At 44.9% G+C, this 23667-nt stretch overlaps 1 protein-coding gene across 1 annotated transcript in view; it reads left to right on the top strand.

Moving 5' to 3' along the window:
- Positions 1 to 20567, top strand: part of si:ch211-288d18.1 (USP6 N-terminal-like protein) — a 38568-nt gene extending 18001 nt beyond the window's left edge. Inside the window, exons 3-14 of the mRNA XM_014174972.2 lie at positions 102 to 187; positions 276 to 315; positions 999 to 1079; positions 1281 to 1388; positions 11006 to 11115; positions 14505 to 14553; positions 14775 to 14895; positions 15170 to 15264; positions 15735 to 15800; positions 17802 to 17901; positions 18446 to 18598; positions 18906 to 20567. Of these exons, the coding sequence (XP_014030447.1) occupies positions 102 to 187; positions 276 to 315; positions 999 to 1079; positions 1281 to 1388; positions 11006 to 11115; positions 14505 to 14553; positions 14775 to 14895; positions 15170 to 15264; positions 15735 to 15800; positions 17802 to 17901; positions 18446 to 18598; positions 18906 to 19498 (1602 nt within the window). The 3' untranslated portion in view covers positions 19499 to 20567. The remainder of the gene's footprint in view (positions 1 to 101; positions 188 to 275; positions 316 to 998; positions 1080 to 1280; positions 1389 to 11005; positions 11116 to 14504; positions 14554 to 14774; positions 14896 to 15169; positions 15265 to 15734; positions 15801 to 17801; positions 17902 to 18445; positions 18599 to 18905) is intronic.
- Positions 20568 to 23667: the final 3100 nt, after the last annotated feature.

Below are 23667 nucleotides of genomic sequence, written 5' to 3'. Positions count from 1 at the left end.
ATGCCTGACTTGATTTAACAATTTTAACAGGCCAACTTACTGCATGCTTTCCCTGGGCTGTGTGCTGTTTCTGATGTGTCTGTGTCTGTGTGTTATTCCAGGGCAGACAGGAGGGGGTGGAGATTGACCCCTGGGAGGATGCAGACTACAGTATTTACAGAGTCACTGACCGTTTCGGGTTTCTGCAGTAAGTCAAACTGGGTTTCTGTGTACAGTATTGTACACATTACTTGACTGGCAGAATCTTACTGTTGTTCTCCATTCTTTTTCCACAGTGACGAGGATCTGCCAACCCCTAGTGCACACGAGGAGAAGGTAAGAAGTGGAAATGCAATATATGCATCGAACGAGTCAAAGAGACACACTACAGTTTCCGTTAGGTGGTGTACAGAAGCTACTAACTAACCTTTCAAGTGTGACCTCTAACATAGAGGTGTAATGATCCTTGTACAGCTGTAGTGTGTGTGTGTGCGTGGACATGTGTCAATGCTTAGTGCGTGCTCGATGTGTGTGTATTAGCCAATCCATGACCTCCCGCTAACTTAGTGAACCCCTGTAGCAGGGCCGCATGCCCCAGGCATCCATCTAAGGTGAAGCCGATCCTTAGGCATCTCACACACTCCTGGAATGGGAGCTATGCTTCCTCATGCCTTAGAACCGGTCATGTGGCCGTGATTGATTCAATTAATACCACATTTAACCTTGGGCGGAACTTGATAAGCTCTCCTCAATGTTACATGTCAATACAGTACAAACCAACACATGCCAGTCATAGCAGTGGGGGCAGGACACCAGGTTCTCAAGTCAAGTGATCTTTTATATGATCCCACAAAGGCAGTTAATTTGGTTGTAGTTTTAGAAGAAACATTGTAAATACTGTGTTCTGTACTGTACTATACTCTATGTGTAAATGCGTCTTGTTAATGTAAATGTGTCTTCATTTTGCATACATAACATTTTGCCTAGTTTAAAATGTATTTTCGGTTTCACCCTGACAGAAAAAGAACCTGGAAATTGAAAGGGTAGAAAAATGGCTGAAGATGGTGAAAAAATGGGATAAATACTGGAACAGTGACAGGGTGAGAATAACTCTCTCGCTCTCTCGCTCTCTTGCTCTCTCTCTCTCACACAGACACACACCACACCCTTCACTTGTGTTTATAAATGTTTATATTAGTCTTAAATGCTCACTGAACATTTACACTCCTGCCTCAACTTCCCATTTTGTTTATCCCCTGTCTAACCCCTGTCTCTCCTGTGTCCCCCTGCTCTCCACTCAGATGATAAAGCGTGTGTATAAGGGTCTCCCCCTGCAGCTGAGAGGCCAGGCCTGGGCCCTGATGCTGGATGTGGAGAAGGTGAAGAATGAGAACGAGGGGAAGTATGAGGTAAAAGAGTACCCAGTATCTAACACGTGCGCGCACACACACACACACACACACACACACACACACGCATACACACACTGTTGATTCATCAAGCATCTACTCTAAACAGTGCATAGGTGTAGCCACCATTTACCAACACACAGGGATTTGATACCATACTCCAACCAGCAGTGACCACTAAACCATGAAATCTCTGCTGTTATGATTTGAAGGCGACTGATACTTCAGGTCTCAGGGAAAGTGATGTCATTGTGCTAGGCTCTGCTATCAGTAACCAGGTTCACTACATGGGCAGAGTCAATGAAAAAAAACCTATTCAACGATACTGAATACCCTGAATACCCGGCCAGAGATAAATACCATGTGCTTCAACAATGGTATGATACGGTAATGTCCCTGTCCTCCCCCTCCATTTGTACAAAGTGGGATTCAAATTGATTACATTTTTTAAAAATTGTCAACAATCTAAAACACAATTCTCTGTAATGTCAAAGTATTAATGGAACATAAAACAGTAATATATTTTAAATTAGATAAGTATTCAATACATGTTAGAATCACCTTTGGCAGTGATTACAGCTGTGAGTCTTCTGGGCAAGTCTCTGTACAGTATTCTTCAAGCTCTGTCAGGTTTGTTGTTGATCATTGGTGTATAGCTATTTTTATGTCTTGCCATAGATTTTCAAGCCGATTTAAGTCAAAACTGTAACTAGGCCACTCAGGAACATTCAATGTCGTATTGGTAAGTAACTCCACTGTATATTTGGCGTTGCGTTTTAGGTTATTGTCCTGCTGAAAGGTGGATTTGTCTGCCAGTGTCTGTTGAAAAGCAGACTGAACCAGGTTTTCCTCTAGGGCTTTGCCTGTGCTTAGCTCTATTCCATGTATTTTTATCCAAAACAGAAAAATCCCGAGTCCTTTCCAATGACAAGCATATCCATAACATGATGCAGCCACCACCATGCTTGAAAATATGAAGAGTGGTACTCAGTGATTGTCACGTCCTGGCCAGTATAAGGGTTAATTGTTATTGTAGTTTGGTCAGGATGTGGCAGAGGGTATTTGTTTTATGTGGTTCGGGGTGGTGTTTTGGTAAAAGGGCGTTTGATTTATTATTTCCGGGTTTTTGGTTTATGGTCTATGTTTATGTATTTCTATGTGTAGTCTGGTTAATGTATTTCTATGTTAGGTTGATTGGGGTTTGGGACTCTCAATTGGAGGCAGGTGCTTCCTCGTTGCCTCTGATTGAGAGTCCTATACATGGGTAATTGTTTGGTGTAGGTTTTTGTGGGAGATTGTTTCTTGTCTAGCGTGTATGAGCCTGAGTAGACTGTTCGGTGATCGTGAGTTTGTTTTGTTGTTTTGGAGTTCATTTTGAGTTTAATAAATGTTCAAGATGAACAAACACAGTCCTGCTGCATTTTGGTCTTCCCTTCAATACCACGACGAAATCCGTGACAGAATCTCCCACCACAAAAGGACCAAGCAGCAGAGGAAGGAGCAACAGGTGGACTGGAAGGAGCAGAGGGAATTTGAATTGGACAAACGGGAGAAATGGACATGGGAGCAAGTTATGGCCGGAGAGGGCCATGGAAGAAATGGAGCAAAGACCGGGAATGCTACCGAGGAACACGACTGGCGATTAAACCCGAGAGGCAGCCCCAATAATTTTTTGGGGGGGGGCATATGGGTAGTTTGGCGGGGCAAGTTTGGAGCCCCAGGCCAAATCCCCGGACTGTTTCACAGAAGCCAGTTAATGGACAGGTCTCGTGCTTCGGGGTAATGAGTATTATGGCAAGGCCAAGTGTTTTTAGGCCAGTACGCGCTATACCAGCGCCCCATAATTTACCAGGGGGTAGTGGGCATTCAGCCAGAAAGGGCGATGCCAGGTTTAAGCTGGAGACCGCCAGTAAGCCTCCAAGGTCCTATATATCCTGTTCCCGCTCCCCGCATTAGCCTGGAAGTGCGTGTTCCCAGTCTGGCACGTCCAGTACCAGCACCACGCACCAGGTTTCAAGTGCGTCAGCCCAGTCCGACTCGTCCTGTTTCCGCTCCCCGCATTAGCCTGGAAGTGCGTGTTCCCAGTCTGGCATGTCGAGTACCAGCACCACGCACCAGGTTTCAACTGCGTCAGCCCAGTCCGACTCGTCCTGTTCCCGCTCCCCGCACTAGCCTGGAGGTGCGTGTTCCCAGTCTGGCACATCGAGTACCAGCACCACGCACCAGGTTTCAAGTGCATCAGCCCAGTCCTACTCGTCCTGTTCCCGCTCCTCGCACTAGCCTGGAGGTGCGTGTTCCCAGTCTGGCACGTCGAGTACCAGCACCACGCACCAGGTTTCAAGTGCATCAGTCCAGTCCTACTCGTCCTGTTCCCGCTCCTCGCACTAGCCTGGAGGTGCGTGTTCCCAGTCTGGCACGTCGAGTACCAGCACCACGCACCAGGTTTCAAGTGCGTCAGCCCAGTCCGACTCGTCCTGTTCCCGCTCCCCGCACTAGCCTGGAGGTGCGTGTTCCCAGGCTGATAACCCCAGTACCAGCACCACGCACCAGGCTTCCAGTGCGTCGGCTCAGTCAGAAGTCGCCAGAGCTGCCCGTCAGTCAGGAGTTGCCAGAGCTGCCCGTCAGTCAGGAGTCGCCAGAGCCGCCCGTCAGTCAGGAGTCGCCAGAGCCGCCCGTCAGTCAGGAGTCGCCAGAGCCGCCCGTCAGTCAGGAGTCGCCAAAGCCGCCCGTCAGTCAGGAGTCGCCAGAGCCGCCCGTCAGTCAGGAGTCGCCAGAGCCGACCGTCAGTCAGGAGTCGCCAGAGCCGCCCGTCAGTCAGGAGTCGCCAGAGCCGCCCGTCAGTCAGGAGCCGCCAGAGCCGCCCGACTGCCCGGAGATGCCAGAGCCGCCCGACTGCCCGGAGATGCCAGAGCCGCCCGACTGCCCGGAGATGCCAGAGCGGCCCGACTGCCCGGAGATGCCAGAGCGGCCCGACTGCCCGGAGAGGCCAGAGCGGCCCGACTGCCCGGAGATGCCAGAGCGGCCCGACTGCCCAGATCAGCCAGAGTGGCCCGTCGGCCAGGATCAGCCAGAGTGGCCCGTCGGCCAGGATCAGCCAGAGTGGCCCGTCGGCCAGGATCAGCCAGAGTGGCCCATCTGCCCAGAGTCTGCTGATGACCAAAAATCAAGGGAGTCTAGCAGCAACCCTAAACTGAGTAAGCCTGACATTTCAGAACTTAAAGTAAATAATGGTTTAATTGATGAGTCTGCATACAGGGTGGAGAGGAGGAGGTCTGCCCATGATCCAGAGCAGGGGGAGTCTGCCTACGGTCCGAGGCTGATCGGGTCGGTCGGCACTCTGGAGGACAATAGGCCGGAGCCTGAACCACCACCTGCATAGGTGGGTTGGGGAGGGGGGGTGTAGCACAAGTGCCGTCGGTGACAGCAGCCACCCTCCCCTCCCTCCCTTTAGTTTAGGGGGATTTTTTGTTGTTGTTTGGGGTTTTGTTATTCTTGAGGTGCTTCCGGGTTAGCACCTTTGGGGGGGGGGGTACTGTCACGTCCTGGCCAGTATAAGGGTTAATTGTTATTGTAGTTTGGTCAGGACGTGGCAGAGGGTATTTGTTTTATGTGGTTCGGGGTGGTGTTTTGGTAAAAGGGCGTTTGATTTATTATTTCCGGGTTTTTGGTTTATGGTTTATGGTCTATGTTTATGTATTTCTATGTGTAGTCTGGTTAATGTATTTCTATGTTAGGTTGATTGGGGTTTGGGACTCTCAATTGGAGGCAGGTGCTTCCTCGTTGCCTCTGATTGAGAGTCCTATACATGGGTAATTGTTTGGTGTAGGTTTTTGTGGGAGATTGTTTCTTGTCTAGCGTGTATGAGCCTGAGTAGACTGTTCGGTGATCGTGAGTTTGTTTTGTTGTTTTGGAGTTCATTTTGAGTTTAATAAATGTTCAAGATGAACACAGTCCTGCTGCATTTTGGTCCTCCTTCACCATCGATAACCGTGACAGTGATGTGTTGGATTTGCCCCAAACATACAGTGGTTCTTTAAAAAATATATATATATTTCACCGTTATTGAACCAGGTTGGCCAGTTGAGAACAAGTTCTCATTTACAACTGCAACCTGGCCAAAATAAAGCAAAGCAGTGTGACAAAAACAACAGTTACACATGGGATAAACAAACATACAGTCAATAACACAATAGAAAAATCTGTATACAGTGTGTGCGAATAAGTAAGGCGGTAAGGCAATAAATAGGCCATAGTGGCTAAGTCATTACAATTTAGCAATTAACACTGGAGTGATAGATGTGCAGATGATGTGCAAGTAGAAATACTGGTGTGCAAAGAGCAGAAAAACTAAAACAAATGGGATGAGGTAGGTAGTTGGTTGGATGGGCTATTTACAGATGGGCTGTGTACCATCTGCAGAAATCGGTAAGCTGCTCTGACAGCTGATGTTTAAAGTTAGTGAGGGAGATATAAGTCTCCAACTTCAGTGATTTTTGCAATTCGTTCCAGTCATTGGCAGCAGAGAACTGGAAGGAAAGGTGGCCAAAGGAGGTGTTGGCTTTGGGGATGACCAGTGAAATATACCTGCTGGAGCGCGTGCTACGGTGACCAGTGAGCTGAGATAAGGTGGAGCTTTACCTAGCAAAGACTTATAGATGACTGGATATGCTTAATATGAGTCTGGCAGGAGAGTTTACAGTCTACCCAGACACCTAGGTATTTATAGTGTCACGAACCGGCTCAACGTTCGTACCAAAAGGGAGACAACGTGGAGACAAGGAATAACAAAATATATATTTATTAACTAAAGTAACTTAAATACAATTAACAATGGTGTGTGTGTGTAATCAGTAATCAGTAGTGTGTGAGTGTTTTGCATGCATAAATGGGATAATGCAGGGTGTTGAAAGGTGTCAAAGCAAACAACCAAAAAGCCACAAAAATACCACAACAAAATCTATGAAGGTGTCTGCATGGAGAGAGTCTCCCCAATGAATGTGGCAGAGATCTATTTATCCTGGGACACACCCGGGCCCAGGTGTTTCCCATGTAGCTGACGACCCTCCCAACTCCGCCCACCGGCATCCTAATAAGGAAACAAGAGCAAAGAGAGAGAATACGGTAGACAGAGTGGGAGGGTCGTCACAATAGGTGTCCACATATTCTAAGTCAGAACCGTCCAGAGTAGTGATGCTAGTCGGGCGGGCAGGTGCGGGCAGCGATCGGTTGAAAAGCATGCATTTCGTTATACTAGCATTTAAGAGCAGTTGGAGGCCACAGAAGGAGTGTTGTATGGCATTGAAGCTCGTTTGGAGGTTTGTTAACACAGTGTCCAAAGAAGGGCCAGATGTATACAGAATTGTGTCGTCTGCGTAGAGGTGGATCAAAGAATCACCCGCAAGCAAGAGCGACATCATTGATATATACAGAGAAAAGAGTCAGCCCGAGAATTGAACCCTGTGGCACCCCCATAGAGAATGCCAGAGGTCCGGACAACAGGCCCTCCGATTTGACACACTGAACTCTGTCTGAGAAGTAGTTAATGAACCAGGCGAGGCAGTCATTTGAGAAACCAAGGCTGTTGAGTCTCCCGATAGATTACTGTGATTGACAGAGTCGAAAGCCTTGGCCAGGTCGATGAAGACGGCTGCACAGTACTGTCTTTTATCGATGGTACGGTGGGATTTGAAATGGTCAGTGATCTGTTTGTTCACTTGGCTTTCAAAGACATTAGAAAGGCAGGGCAGGATGGATATAGGTCTGTAACAGTTTGGGTCTAGAGTGTTTCCCCCTTTGAAGAGGGGGATGACCGCGGACGCTTTCCAGTCTTTAGGAATCTCAGACGATACAAAAGAGAGGTTAAACAGACTAGTAATAGGGGTTGCAACAATGGCGGCGGATAGTTTTAGGAAGAGAGGGTCCAGATTGTCTAGCCCAGCTGATTTGTAGGGATCCTGATTTTGGAGCTCTATCAGAACATCAGCTGTCTGGATTTGGATTTGGATTTTCTTCCTAGTTGCGTCATACTGCAGCACACTTTGCGGGCTGCCGCAGATTTCTATGGCACGTTATTGAATTGTCAGCCATTGATACCATTAATGCTAGTTAGTGCTAGTTTAACCATCAGAGGGCATCTTTGAGAAGCATTTGATAGCCTTCAATATTGACTGTACGAGAGAATTTAAAAGCTTTTTTGTAAGAACATAGTGTATGGGATTGGTTTTAATAAATTTAGCTTAATTAATTTGAATAATATTATGGTGTTTCTATTCCAAGAAAAACGAGGGGAAAAAAAAAATCCCTGAGCGGTTTCCTTCCTCTCCGTCAACTAAGTTAAAAGGGACGCCTGTATCTTTGTAGTGACTGGGTGTATTGATACTCCATACTGTACAAAGTGTAATTAATAATTTCAACATGCTCAAAGGGATATTCAATGTCTGCTTCTTTTTGTTTTACCCATCTACCAGTAGGTCACTTTCTTTGTGAGGCATTGGAAAACATCCCTGGTGTTTGTAGTTGAATCTGTGTTTGACTATACCAGAGGTGGTGTTAGTCATGAAAATAATAATGTTAAAGACCATTATTGCATATAGAGTTAGTCCATGCATTTTGTTGTCTGACTTTTTAAGCATATTTTTACTCCTGAAGTAATTTAGGCTTCACAAAGTGGTTGAATACTTATTGACTCAAGACATGTTGTCACGCCCTGACCTGAGAGAGCCTTTTTTATGTCTCTATTTAGGTTTGGTCAGGGTGTGATTTGGGTGGGCATTCTATGTCCTTTTTTCTATGCTTTGTATTTCTTTGTTTTGGCCTGGTATGGCTCTCAATCAGGGACAGCTGTACATCGTTGTCGCTGATTGGGAGTCATACTTAGGCAGCCTGTTTTCCTTTGGGGTTTGTGGGTAGTTAATTTCTGTTTAGTGTGTTAGGATACCTGACAGGACAGTTTGGCTGTCGTTTGTTTTTTTCTTTGTGAAGTGCCCTTTTCATCTAAAATAAAATATGAACAAATTCCACGCTGCACCTTGGTCCTCTTCTTCCAAAGACAGCCGTTACAGAACTACCCACCTACAACGGACCAAGCAGCGTGGTAAGGAGGAGCAGAGGGTTCAGGACTCCTGGACTTGGAAGAGATACTGGAAGGAAAGGGACCCTGGAGACAGGCTGGAGAATACCGCCGCCCGCCGGAGGAGATAGAGGCAGCGAAGGCAGAACGGCGTTTCTGGGAGGATCGGCTAGCACGGCAAGAGGAGGAGAGGCAGCCCCAAGATTTCTTTTGGGGAGGGCACACGGGAAGGTCGGCGGTGCCGAGGATGGAACCAGAGCCAGTCGGGGTGATGTTGGAGGTGAGCAAAGGGAGCGAAGCAGAGACAGTGAAGGAGTTGATGGGGAGATTGGAGGAGAGAGATATGAGAGAGCTGCTGTGTTGGTGCATGAGGCACGACATTCGCCCTACGGAGCGTGTTCTCGAATTGATGTCACCTGAGTCAGCTCTCCATACTCGTCCTGAGGTGCGTGCTAGCCGTCTTGTGAAGACTGTGCCAGCCCCACGCACCAGGCCTCCTGTGCACCTCCCCAGCCCTGCACGTCTTGTGCCTGCTCCCAGAGCCAGGCTTCCTGCATGTCTCCCCAGCCTGGTGAATCCTGTGCCGGCACCCAGAGCCAGGCCTCCCGCATGTCTCCCCAGCCTGGTGAGTCCTGTGCCTGCGCCCAGAGCCAGGCCTCCCGCATGTCTCCCCAGCCTGGTGAGTCCTGTGCCTGCGCCCAGAGCCAGGCCTCCCGCATGTCTCCCCAGCCTGGTGAGTCCTGTGCCTGCGCCCAGAGCCAGGCCTCCCGCATGTCTCCCCAGCCTGGTGAGTCCTGTGCCTGCGCCCAGAGCCAGGCCTCCTGCAAGTCTCCCCAGCCTGGTGAGTCCTGTGCCTGCGCCCAGAGCCAGGCCTCCTGCATGTCTCCCCAGCCTGGTGAGTCCTGTGCCTGCGCCCAGAGCCAGGCCTCCTGCAAGTCTCCCCAGCCTGGTCTGTCCTGTGCCTCCTCCACGGAACAGGCCTCCTGTGGGTCTCCCTAGCCTGGGGAATCCAGCGCAGCCAGAGTCGCCCGCCTGTCGTCCGGCGCAGCCAGAGTCGCCCGCCTGTCGTCCGGCGCAGCCAGAGTCGCCCGCCTGTCCTCCGGCGCAGCCAGAGTCGCCCGCCTGTCCTCCGGCGCAGCCAGAGTCGCCCGCCTGTCGTCCGGCGCAGCCAGAGTCGCCCGCCTGTCGTCCGGCGCAGCCAGAGTCGCCCGCCTGTCGTCCGGCGCAGCCAGAGTCGCCCGCCTGTCGTCCGGCGCAGCCAGAGTCGCCCGCCTGTCGTCCGGCGCAGCCAGAGTCGCCCTCCAGTCCGGGGCCAGCGGCGAGGGACCGCGCTCTAGAGGCGCCATCAAAGTGGGGTGAGCCAGTGGTGGAGCGGGGTCTGCGTCCCGCTCCAGAGCTGCCACCGCGGAGAAATGCCCACCAAGACCCTCCCCTATAGGTTCAGGTTTTGCGGCCGGAGTCCGCACCTTTAAGGGGGGTACTGTCACGCCCTGACCTGAGAGAGCCTTTTTGATGTCTCTATTTAGGTTTGGTCAGGGTGTGATTTGGGTGGGCATTCTATGTCCTTTTTTCTATGCTTTGTATTTCTTTGTTTTGGCCTGGTATGGCTCTCAATCAGGGACAGCTGTACATTGTTGTCGCTGATTGGGAGTCATACTTAGGCAGCCTGTTTTCCTTTGGGGTTTGTGGGTAGTTAATTTCTGTTTAGTGTGTTAGGATACCTGACAGGACAGTTTGGCTGTTTGTTTTTTCTTTGTGAAGTGCCTTTTTCATCTAAAATAAAAGATGAACAAATTCCACGCTGCACCTTGGTCCTCTTCTTCCAAAGACAGCCGTTACACATGTTCAGCTTTTAATTTTTTATACCTTTATAAAATCATAATTCCACTTTGACATTATGGGGTATTGTGTGTAGATCAGTGACACAAAATAAAACTGTAATCCATTTTAACTTCAGGCTGTAACACAGCAAAATGTGCAAAATGTCAAGGGGTGTGAATACTTTCTGAAGGCACTAAGACATACAGTACGTGAACATATGTAGGAGTGTTCTGATCTTCCCCCACATATTGCAGCCAGAAGCCAGAGTGCTGAACGCAAAATATTGTCATGTTATACACCAAGACCATTTCATGTTTATAGCGCCATTACTTTTCACAACTACCCCAACTCCCACCCACCCATCGCTACATTCAGTAATATTAATAATAGTGACATTGTTTTTGTTTGTTGGTTGCGGCTCCAAAAAGAGAGAGGATTATGTTACTGTATGTGAGATGAAAACAGGCAGATGGTGTTGACATGGAGTTACAAAGATCACACACACATCACACAATAACAGAGGTTTACTGACAGGGGATTATGGCTTTTGATATAAAGTTAATATGAAAAGATGTTGCCTAAATACTATAGAATCTAGGATTTTGAAAAAAATATATATTTTCTAGATTGTTTTAGCATTAACCATGTGTACTGTTCATTTCTTTCTAATAAGCTTTTGAAGAGTGCAAGGGATTTAGAAAATGTATATATTGTTTTAATTTTTCAGAGGATGAAGGAACAGGCCAGAATGTTCTCCCAGGAAATCAAACAGATCGATCTGGATGTGAACAGGACGTTTAGAAACCACATCATGTTCATGGATCGATTCGGATTCAAGTAAGTCAGCAGCTGTATTCTACGGTAAAGGTGGGTGTTCATGTATGTCTTAGTGCTGATCTAGGATCAGATCCCCCAGTCTATTATATATTAGAGTGGCTGCGGTTTTGGATTTTCTGGAACCCGTGTTGCTATTGATAGGTAGATTTTTACGTAGCTGATGCCTGCTCTGCTGCCTACGTAGCTCCACCGCAGCTTCCCCCTCATTGACATGGAGGGTGAAACTTCATGTTGTACACAAAAGACATGATCGACATGTTCGTACAAACTTTGTTGTCTGTTGTAACAGTATTACAAACGTAAGCACAACACAAAAGCAGTCTATTTCATGTTACTAGGCAAGTACACTACGTGACCAAAAGTATGTGGACACCTGCTCGTCGAACATCTCATTCCAAAATCATGGGCATTTATATGGAGTTGGTGACCCCTTTGCTGCTATAACAGCCTCCACTCTTCTGGGAAGGCTTTCCACTCAGCCACAAAAGCATTAGTTGGCACTATGCATTGTGGCAGGTAGCGTTCTTCATCCGTCAGACTGCTAGATGGTGAAACGTGATTCATCTCTCCAGAGAACGCGTTTCCACTGCTCCAGAGTCCAATGGTGGCGAGCTTTACACCACTCCAGCCAACGCTTGGCATTGCGCATGGTGATCTTAGGCTTGTGTGCGGATGCTCGGCCATGGAAACCCATTTCATGAAGCTCCCGACGAACAGTTGTTATGCTGACGTTGCTTCCAGGGGCAATTTGGAACTCAGTTGTGAGTACTGCAACCCGAGGACAGACTACTTTTACGCGCTATGCTTTTCAGCACTCGGCAGTCAAATTCTGTGAGCTTGTGTAGCCTACCACTTCGCAGCTGAGCCGTTGTTGCTCCTAGACATTTCCACTTTACAATAACAGCACTTACAGTTGACCGGGGCAGCTCTAGCAGGGCAGAAATTTGATGAACTGACTTGTTGGAAAGGTGCCACGTTGAAAGTCACTGAGTTCTTCTGTAAGGTCATTCTACTGCCAATGTTTGGCTATGGAGATTATATGGCTGTGTGCTCGATTTTATACACCTGTCAGCAACGGGTGTGGCTGAAATAGCCGAGTCCACTAATTTGAAGGGGTGTCCACATACTTTGGATACATAATGTGTATATATAACACAAGCAAGACACAGACAGGCGATTATTTTCTCATCATTGCAAACATTGGCTAGTTTTTTCTCCATAAACTCTCACTACGAATAGTAGACTGTCTAAAGCAGTAGTTAAGTGCAATACCATAGGAAATTAATGTTGAAAGTTACATTTATATTCCTAAAACGTGATGCTGTCACTGCTTCCTGTTGACAAGACAGATTGATAAGTAGCCCAATGTCAAAACACAGTTTTAAAGTGCCCAAATCAATATGCAGAAACCGTTTGTGATATATTGAAACTGGATTAAAAAAAACACATTGAAACTGGATATGTTTTTACATCACTGGTTAGAGGACAATGCAGAACACAATCAGCTACATTTGTGACTTTTACATTTTGATACAGGGGTCACCAAAATAAAAAGAGAAACAACACTGTTTTGTCAGTCACTCCTATCAATTATCACATTGAAATTGATTGCGCGAGAGGGGGCTGAGAGGGGGAGCAGTTCAAAAAACACACGGAATCTAGAAATAATGTGTACGTCACTGGTTAGAGCACAATTTGTAGAAGACGGCTAGCTACATTTTGAAGTGTTGCATTTTGATTGAAGTGGGTCGCCAACATGGTAAGTGTAACGCAACACTTTTTTTTGTTAATCACTTCCATCGATATCGCACTGAAATCAATAGAACAGGGACAAAACGTTTGGGGTGTAGAGCTGTTTAAACGAAGACGATGCAAAGGCCACACAGAAACTTGGAATAACCTATACATGCTGTGACACTACATTTTGGAACGACGGATGTTCATTTCGGGAGGCTGCCATCATGGAAAAGGGAACAAACCACTTATTCTGTTAGTTAACTTCAACGAATCACGACCCGCCATAGGTTATCAACGGTTGGCTGCTATTTTATGTGATAGTTTGACTGTCAAGTCCGTGTATAGGTGTGTGGCCAGCGACTTTTATTAAGAGACTACTCCGAATTATCCAATGTCATTTGAGAAATAAAATAATAGTAAAATAATAATTTTAAAAAAAGTATATAATAATAAAAATAAAATAATAAAAGTCCTGCGACCCACGGCGTGTATGACAAAATCAACAGTACAAAACCAAAGATATTGATCGGTTTTAAGCAATTGATCTTATGTCATTGTGTTGATTATAAACCTTTATACTAACATCATTAATCTGAGGTAAAAAAGGATTTGTAATTCCCCCCGAATTCGATGTGGTCAAAACTTCAGCTTGTGTAATATAGTAAAACATACTGTCCACACATCATGGAAAGCAGCGAAATGAACCAGATTTCTATTTAGCTAAATACAAAAAAACACAAAAGGGATTAATAGTCTCAATTGCTTTACTGACGATAATGCAATATTAAACTAAATCAGATGTTCAGATCTATAAATGTTTGACATTTAACATTAGTTACAGAGGGTACTCGTTGAAAGTCCAGCATAGATGAACAGCGGACATGTTGATAATGCAATTTACTTTAAAAGGTCAAAGGTAATGCAGTAGCATGGGAGGGCGCAGTGCTTCTCAAATGTAAAATGTATGCGTTCTTCACACTCTCGTCCTAATAAGAACGTACTCAAGAGAATGCCCTTGGAAGAACGCACTCAGAGCATGAGAGTATGCATATTGAGAAATACCCACAGACACGCAGTCTAATTAGAAATGTAATGTTATTTTTTCATCATCATTCCGAACGATTAAAATAAAATGTTATTTGTCACGGGCTTCGCAAACAACAGGTGTAGACTAACAGTGAAATGCTTACTTAGGGCCCTTCCCAACAATGTAGAGAGAAAGATAAAAAACGATAGAAATTTTAACACAAGGAATAAATACACGACTTATTAGTAAATAGACAGCTATGAAAAATATAGATGAAAACTGTCTTGGTAAATAGTATGGTTTGCAGCTTATCATGAAATATTCTAACTCCAGCGAGGAAAAACTTGGGACTTCCTTAACATTAGAGATCGTGCACCAGCTGTTGTTAACAAAGAGACACACCCCTCCCCCCTCATCTTTTCAGTTAATTGATATAAATCACGAAGTTCATCTGCCTTTACTGTGGTGCAGGAAAATTCTCAGCAACAAAAGAGTGATCAAATTCCGATCCTACATATGTATAGTATAATAAGGTATGAAGTGAAAGTTGCCTGAACCATGGCAATTACCCCTCTCTGTCTCTGAATGACTGACCTCTCTCTCTCTCCTCTCTGTGTCTATACAGACAGCAGTCTTTATTTAATGTCCTGTCTGCCTATTCAGTCTACAACACGGTGAGTTTGTGTTAGTCTTCCCTCAGTCATAAATAATGTCAATATTTACATAATGTTTGCATCAGGATTCAGCCCAATGTTCAGCAATTAACTGCTTTGTAACACTAAAACTAGTGGCAACTGAGCTGTCTCTAACTTTATGAAGACAAAACCTACATCACGACAAATGTAGCCTGGTGATCAATGTGACATAGTTTGACCTCTAACCTCTGACCCTATAGGAGGTGAGCTACTGCCAGGGCATGAGCCAGGTCGCCGCCTTGCTGCTGATGTACATGAACGAGGAAGACGCCTTCTGGGCCCTGTCACAGCTACTGACCAATCAGAAGCATGCCATGCACGGTGAGCTGACCAATAAGATATCCCGTAAACATTGATTCAACCGTACAGATATGTCATGCATTGTGGTCCGACCAATCGATAATAGGAATCAGCTACATTACCAGTAGAATAATATATGAATATGTAATACAATCTTAATAAAGATATGGAATTACAGTTATTGACTAGTAAGTACATTCTGTTATGGAGTTCTAGCCACAAGAGTTATCTGTGTGTTTACACAAGGTAATGAAGCAGTCTAATTATGCGCTCTCCCTCTCCTTCTCCGTCTAAGGTTTCTTTATTCCTGGGTTTCCCAAACTGCAGCGCTTCCAGACGCACCACGATCAGATTCTCTCCAAACTCATCCCCAAGCTGAAGAAACATCTGGTTAGATCACTGTTTTTTCATTTTTAAAATAATTTTTTACCCATCCTCTTCGGAGGACACATATCTTGTTTGTTTTTTACAGCTTTTCTGCTACATATACGTACATTGTACATACACATTTTACATACACATTTTTCATACACATTTTACATAGATCATTGTTTAGGTTGCCTTCACACACACAACCACATACATGCATACACACACGCACGCACACACACGCACATACACACACGCACATACATACATGTGCACACACACACACATTACGTAATGGCATTATTATGTTTCTTAATAGTGAGGTTATTACAATAGTTGCATATAGTTACAGTGAAATGTGTCTTACTGTGTAGAACTGTCAATCGTTCTTTCTACCCTTCCCTCTCTTTCTCCCTTTTTTTCTCTTTCTTCTTCCATCCCATCTCTCTTTTTCTCTCTCCCTCCATCCCTCTCTCCCTCTGTCTCTCTAGGACAGGGAACAGATGTCCTGTGGGATCTACAGCACTAAATGGTTCCTGCAGTGTTTCATTGACAGGGTGAGAGAAAGTGTGTTTTAACGGACCGGTGCCATTTTTAGCCGATTTAAATAATTTTTCATTTTTATTGGCCCGTGATAACCAAGAACTCCTCTCCTTAAAGGTACAATCTTTGATCTGGGGTTGCTGACCAACGATTGCCATATGTGACCGACCACCTTGATTCGGTCTTATGTAGCAAAATTTGCAATTGTGTTTTTACATTGGATAAAAGCAGAGACACAGAGCTACAAAATGTTACACTGCATTTGAGGAACAATGGGAAAATAATTTTGCTTTGATAGTTTATAAACTTGGAACCTCACTTTCAAGAAAATGTCCTTTGAATGTTTTGGTACCTACTGGAGAGCTCTTCTTTGTCTACACCCATTCAGCATCATTCACACCCTCTTAAACTTTAGCCCCCACCCAAACTCTGACCATTTTACTCGCCCTAATTAGGCTGTGTTCATGTTATCCAGAGCATTGGTGACTGTAACTGTGCTGCTGGCAACAATTGAAATATGCTTTTTTGCCAACATTTACTGACACCAGCCATATTCAATGGGTGTTGAGCGTACGTCTGCGCTCTGGCACGCTCAGACGAGAGGGCTCGGAAATCAGAAGTAGATGGCCAGACTGACTGATGGCCAGACTGAATTTACGAACGCACCCGAAATGGTTACTTGCATTTGTTAAGACATGTAGCTAGCTAGCTAGCTAAACAATGAACAATAATCACAACTCATGACGTTACTACCCTGCATGAATCTGCAGGTAGCTAACCAATATCTGAGAATGGTTACCCTTAGTTTGAAGATGTAATCCGAAGGCAGGTGTTTTTCTCCATCTCCTTAGCTATCATACTCAAATTCCACTTATTTCAAAACTCGGTCCTCCAGAATGTGGATAGCAACACTTATGCAGTTTTACTACGTGATACATAAAAACAAAAGTGGCGTTATACAGGATTACTTAGACATACTGACCAGCTCAAATAGATAGAAGCGTGCTCTATGGCAGACCAATCCAAACTCATCACTCGGTATGTCCAGCCCAATCATTATCTCAGCCAATCATGGCTAGCGGGAAGGTTGCTCGCTTTTTATGTGGCTAAACCAACTAGGCTCGTAATTTTAACAATTTTATTCGTATTAACAGATGGCTTACAAGTCTGTTATTAAGGCACATAAAAGTTCACGTTTGAGAAGGCATTTCTGACAAAAAACGCATTTAGATTTTTAAGAAAGGTTTACGTTCAAACGGCTCTCCTGTAAAGTAGTGACCCGCAACATACGCATAGTTTCCTGAAACGTGTCACATATTGTAACTTTTAACAGAGGAGAAAGTAGTCAAAGAATTGATGCTGCGAGCCTCATATTCAACTGACAATAATAACTTAAAATAGCAGAATTGCAATTGTATTCATGGATGTTCATTCATTTCACAACTCTAAGCAGTATAAACGTATAAGGTAAAACTTATTTCAGCATTTATTAGCGTTGTTAACTATGTATAAAGGAAACATAACATAAGCAAAATCACAAGGATTAATAACTACTCTGTGTGTACTCGACTCGGTTCATACACACAATCCTGTGGCTTTGGTGGTTTGGAGAGAAACATGCTGCTGTCAGCGCTTCTCAGTCCCGCTGGGGCCCACCACAGAGATGGGGCTGTGTGTTAGGTGGGGCGCCACCAAGCCCCCCTCACTACCAATGGACTAGAAGGCAGGGGGAAGGGAGGGAGAGAAAGAGGGAGAGAAAGAGTAAGATGAAGACAAACAAAGAATTTGCCTAGTAATCAATGATTATGTCATGGATTGATAATAGTAATTTGGGGGTTGATAAGCCTATGCTTACAGATAGCATAGCAATCTTATTAATGTACAGTATGTGAACTCATTACTTGTGATATTGTGGTATTTTTGGACTCCACTGATTTTAAGAACAGTTTTACCACTTTGTGAATGGGAAATCATTTTTCTTGGAAGTCAGAGATCTTTTTTCCTTCTCCTCATAGACCCCGTTCACCCTGACTCTACGCTTGTGGGACATCTACATTCTGGAAGGAGAGAAACTTCTTACTGCCATGTCCTACACAATCCTTAGAATATTTAAGAGTAAGGAGTGCATCTACCTTTGATAAGTAGCCTTTTAGCTACTTTAGCCTATTAGCTACTCATTACATAACTGTTTGCTAATACAATATTGCTCTCAGCTATGCATATTTGACTCCTGTCCTGTGTGTTGTGTCTCTGTTAGAGCAGTTCAGATCAAATCAAATTGTATTAGTCACATGCGCCAGTGAAAAGCTTACTTACTTACGAGCCCCTAACTGACAGTGCAGTTAAAAAAAATACGGATAAAAGTAACAAGTAATTAAAGAGGAGCTGTAAAAAATAACAATATATACGGGGGGTACCGGTGCAGAGTCAATGTGAGGGGGCACCGGTTAGTTGAGGTAGTATGTACATGTAGGTAGAGTTAATTAAAGTGACTATGCACAGATGACAACAGAGAGTGGCTGTGGTGTGTGTGTGGGGGGGGGGGGGGGTAACGTGATGTGTATAGTCTGGGTAGTCATTTGACTAGATGTTCACCATTTGGGTTATAATGTCAATGATGCTGACTCCTTTCCTGTTTGCTGTATCTGTGTGTCAACAGAACGTCTCCTGAAGATGAATCTGGAGGACCTGAGAGAGTTCCTTCAGGAGAAGATCGCCCTGTCTTTCCTCTACAGCGATGATGTCATCATCGATCAGCTGCAGGCCTCCATGGCGGAACTACGCAAGATGAAGCTGGACCTTCCACCCCCAGGTAACACACTGCTTAGCTGATTTATGTACTGTTTGACAAGGATACGTCTGTAGAAAATGCAGAGACCAAACATCTCATGAGGGCTTTTCAATGAGCTCCCCCTTGTGGAGAGAAATGAGGTCATATAATTATCATTTGATACTGGTTAGGTAGTTGTGTGGTATTTTTGAAAGATGGGTACCCATAATTACAATTTCATATTTAAGCATAAACCAGGTCAACACTTACCAACTGAAACAGAACTGTAAAGCAAAGCATAGTTCCTATAATTTACCTCAGTTTTAATGTTCCTGTGTTTTATTTCTAGCCAAGCCAGATGAGCTGCCACAGAAGGCCCTGGGTTTGGAGCTACCTGTTCTGCTCACCCCTCTCAAGCCCCCCATGGGAGTCACCCCTGACCAGGGAACCAAACGACCAGGAGCAGGGGGTCTGGGTCTCCACATCATCACCTACCAGCCAGACGTTATCTCCATAGACGACAGCCCCTCTAAGGAGGACAGGAAGGACAAGGAAGCTCTCAATAGGGAGGAAGAGGATGAGGAAGAAGTCTCCCTTCCATCTCCAGATCCCATTCTCATCCACACCATCCAGGCTCAAGTAACCCCCGATGGGCCTCCCCAGGCTGGGGCTGGGCCACCACCTTATGAGCCACCAGGGGGTAATGAGCCCAATGTTATGGGACAACCTGCCATTCTTATGGCACTCCACAAAGAAAAAAGTGTTGAGAGCTCCTCTGGTCCAGTGGCTTTACCAGAGACACAGGTTGTAGATCAACAAGGTACAAACACACCTCCACAAAGCCCCATGGACGAGCCGACCCTGACTGCCCCAGTTGCCCCTTCATCCCTTAGCCCTCCCCAGCCACCCTGCAGGGTCCCCGGACTCAGTCAGCACCCTTAGCCCAGGCTTCCCAGCGGCCTACGGGCCTGGCCCAGAGTGAGAGCCGTTCGGTGGGGGAGAGGGCGGAGGATGGGTACCTGGCCAGGCTTCTGGAGCAGGCCATGGCTCTGCCTAAACACAGGGCCCAGACAGGAGACAAAGGAGAGCCAGGAGACCCAGAATGGCCAGTTCGATTCTAGAGCATTGCAAAGCATTCAAAGTCACCCCTTGTTGTCTACAAGACAGACATTGCAGAAACATAGTGTTATGTTGTAGGAAAAGCTGCCATTGTGGAGTTCCAAGAGACAGTGCCACATTCTCTCCCATCATAGTGAAAGGATTACAGCTTACTTCATTTTAGTAGTTTTGTAATATTCTAACAATGGACATTGTTTGCTTAGAGAGCCTTTGTAAAATATTTGCTAGTATAGTTTTATTTTTGTATGTGGACACCTGCTTGTCGAACATCACATTCCAAAATCATGAGCATTACTATGGAGTTGGTCCCCCCCTTTGCCTCCACTCTTCTGGGATAGCTTTCCACTAGATGATGGAACATTGCTATAGGGACTTGCTTCCATTCAGCCATGTGCATTAGTGAGGTCGGGCACTGATATTTGGCGGTTAAGCCTGGCTCGCAGTCAATGTTCCAATTCATCCCAAAGGTGTTTGATGGGATTGAGGTCAGTGCTCTGTGCAGGCCAGTCAAATTCTTCCACACCGATCTCGACAAACCATTTCTGTATGGACCTCGCTTTGTGCACAGGGCATTGTGATGCTGAAACAGGAAAGGGCCTACCCCAAACTGTTGCCACAAAGTTGGAAGCACAGAATCGTCTAGCATGTCATTGTAGGCTGTAGCGTTAAGGGGCCTAGCCCAAACCATGAAAAACAGCCCCAGACCATTATTCATCCTCCATCAAACTTTACAGTTGGCACTATGCATTTGGGCAGGAAGCGTTCTCCTGGCATCCGCCAAAACCAGATTCGTCTGTCGGACTGCCAGATGGTGAAGCGTGATTCATCACTCTAGAGAATACATTTCCACTGCTACAGAGTCCAATGGTGGCTAGTTTTACACCACTCCAGCCGACGCTTGGCATTGCGCATGGTGATTTTAGGGTTGTGTGCCACTGCTCGGCCATGGAAACCCATTTCATGAACTCCCGATGAACAGTTATTGTGCTGGCAGTTTGGAACTCGGTAGTGAGTGTTGCAACTGAGGACAGACACGCTACGCTCTTCAGCACTTGGCAGTCCTGTTTTGTGTGATTGTGTGGCCTACCACTTCGCAGCTGAGCGACGTCTGTTCCTAGACGTTTCCACTTCACAGTAACAGCACTTACAGTTGACCGGGCCGCTCTAGCAGGGCAGAAATTTGACAAACTGACTTGTTGGAAAGGTGGCATCCTATGACGGTGCACGTTAAAAGTCACTGAGCTCTTCAATATGGGCCATTCTACTGTCAATGTTTGTCTATGGAGATCGCATGGCGGTGTGCTCCAATGTATATACCTGTCAGCAACTGGTGTGTCTTAAATAGCCAAATCCACTAAGTTGAAGTGATGTCCACATACTTTTGGCCATTTAGTGTATCTTCGCTTTTAGAGCAAAGGCTCAATCTGAAATGACCTTTTAGATGGTGAATTGTCCAAATCCGCGACAGGATGGAATCCCAGCCTAACATTATTATACCAGGGGTTCAGAACTTCAGAAGGCTGCAAGGAGCCTCATTTCTTAGTCCATCAATTGAGGTCACTTGAGGCCAAATGCCTGATATTTTAGGTGTAGGCCTAGTATAGATGGATTTTGTACTGGTCATCCACAAAAAAACTAAACAAGCATAGGCGAAGGCAATTGGGTCTACTGTACAGTTGAAGTCGGAAGTTTACATACACTTAGGTTGGAGTCATTAAAACTCATTTTTCAACCACTCCACAAATTTCTTGTTAACAAACTATAGTTTTGGCAAGTCGGGTTAGGACATCTATTTTGTGCATGACACAAGTCATATTTCCAACAATTGTTTACAGACAGATTATTTCACTTATAAATCACTGTATCACAATTCCAGTGGGTCAGAAGTTTACATACACTAAATTGACTGTGCCTTTAAACAGATTGGAAAATTCCAGAAAATGATGTCATGGCTTTAGAAGCTTCTGATAAGCTAATTGACATAATTTGAGTCAATTGGAGATGTACATGTGGATGTATTTCAAGGCCTACCTTCAAACTCAGTGCCTCTTTACTTGACATCATGGGAATATCAAAAGAAATCTGCCAAGACCTCAGAAAATAATTGTAGACCTCAAGTCTGGTTCATCCTTGGGAGTAATTTCCAAACGTCTGAAGGTACCGCGTTCATCTGTACAAACAATAGTTCGCAAGTATAAACACCATGGGACCACGCAGCCGTCGTACCGTACAGGAAGGAAATGCGTTCTGTCTCCTAGAGATGAATGTACTTTTGTGCAAACTGTGCAAATCAATCCCAGACAACAGCAAAGGACCTTGTGAAGATGCTGGCAGAAACAGGTACAAAAGAATCTATATCCACAGTCCTATATCGACATAACCTGAAAGGCCGCTCAGCAAGGAAGAAGCCACTGCTCCAAAACTGCCATAAAAAAGCCAGACTACGGTTTGCAACTGCATATGGGGACAAATATCATACTTTTTGGAGAAATGTCCTCTGGTCTAATGAAACAAAAATAGAACTGTTTGGCCATAGTGCCCATCGTTATGTTTGGAGGGAAAATGGGGATGCTTACAAGCTGAAGAACACCATCCCAACCGTGAAGCACGGGGGTGACAGCATCATGTTGTGGGGGTGCTTTGCTGCAGGATGGACTGGTGCACTTCACAAAATAGATGGCATTATGAGGCAGGAAAATTATGTGGATATATTGAAGCAACATCTCAAGACATCAGTCAGGAAGTTAAAGCTTGGTCGCAAGTGGGTCTTCCAAGTGGACAAAAACCCCAAGCATACTTCCAAAGTTGTGGCAAAATGGCTTAAGGACTACAAAATCAAGGTATTGGAGTGGCCATCACAAAGCCCTGACCTCAATCCCATAGACAATTTGTGGGCAGAACTGAAAAAGTGTGTGCGAGCAAGGAGGCCTACATCCTGACTCAGTTACACCACCTCTGTCAGGAGGAATGGGCCAAAATTCACCCAACTTATTGTGGGAAGTTTGTGGAAGGCTACCCAAAACGTTTGACCCAAGTTAAACAATTTAAAGGCAATGCTACCAAATACTAATTGAGTGTATGTAAACTTCTGACCCACTGGGAATGTGATGAAAGAAATAAAAGCTGAAATAAATCATTCTCTCTACTATTATTCTGACATTTCACATTCTTAAATTAACTGGTGCTCTTAACTTCAACTGTATGTGACTTTGGGCTTAGATTTGTCATCTAGCAAGAATAATTCATATTTAAATCTCATTTTCTATTCTTGGAATGTTTAAGCTTAAAATGAACACATATTTTGTGTTGTCATTGATCTAGCAAAAATGTATTTTCAGATTATTGGATCTTTGCTGTAATGTATTATAATGCTTATTTGTATTTGTAAGAAGAGCAATATGTAGATATTTTGTAGTCATTGTGTTGTAGAAGAAACACACTGAAGTTCTAAATACTGGCTGCAGAGATTCTGTAGTATTAAATAGCCTAATTATGATGTTGAAGTAGCCCTTAACATTTTTCCAAATGGTTAGTGGTAGATTGTACTGTAGCGCCATGTGATTTACTTACTCTACTGACATCTAGTGGAAATTTTGCGTATAGCGCTTCAGACTGGCAGATGTTGGTTGGTTAAGTGAATACAAAGTTTACTTAGGTTCCCTCAATTCATCATAAGCTAAAATATTATAATCATCAATCAGAAACTTGTTGTTAGAAGCCCATTATTTATTTACCTTTAAAGAAATTGAAAGGTTATGTATAGACTAAACTGTATAGGTCTACAGCAATTTCAGTGGTAATGTTTTGCACTTTGCTATTTATCCACTGAAAAACAGGCCATGGAAGAAAGGTTTTGCGTGAATTCTAAATTGATGTTTGTACATTGATATGCCTTAGTTGTAAGGTTTTTGACAGTCAAAGCAAAACAGATGTGGTTATGATTAGTGTATAATCTATGCAATGAACCCCTGAGACTGTTCAATAATGATTTG

This window comes from Salmo salar, chromosome ssa26, assembly GCF_905237065.1.
Source record: "Salmo salar chromosome ssa26, Ssal_v3.1, whole genome shotgun sequence".
Classification (NCBI taxonomy): Eukaryota; Metazoa; Chordata; class Actinopteri; order Salmoniformes; family Salmonidae; genus Salmo; species Salmo salar.
This window is presented reverse-complemented; position numbering and strand designations above follow the sequence as displayed.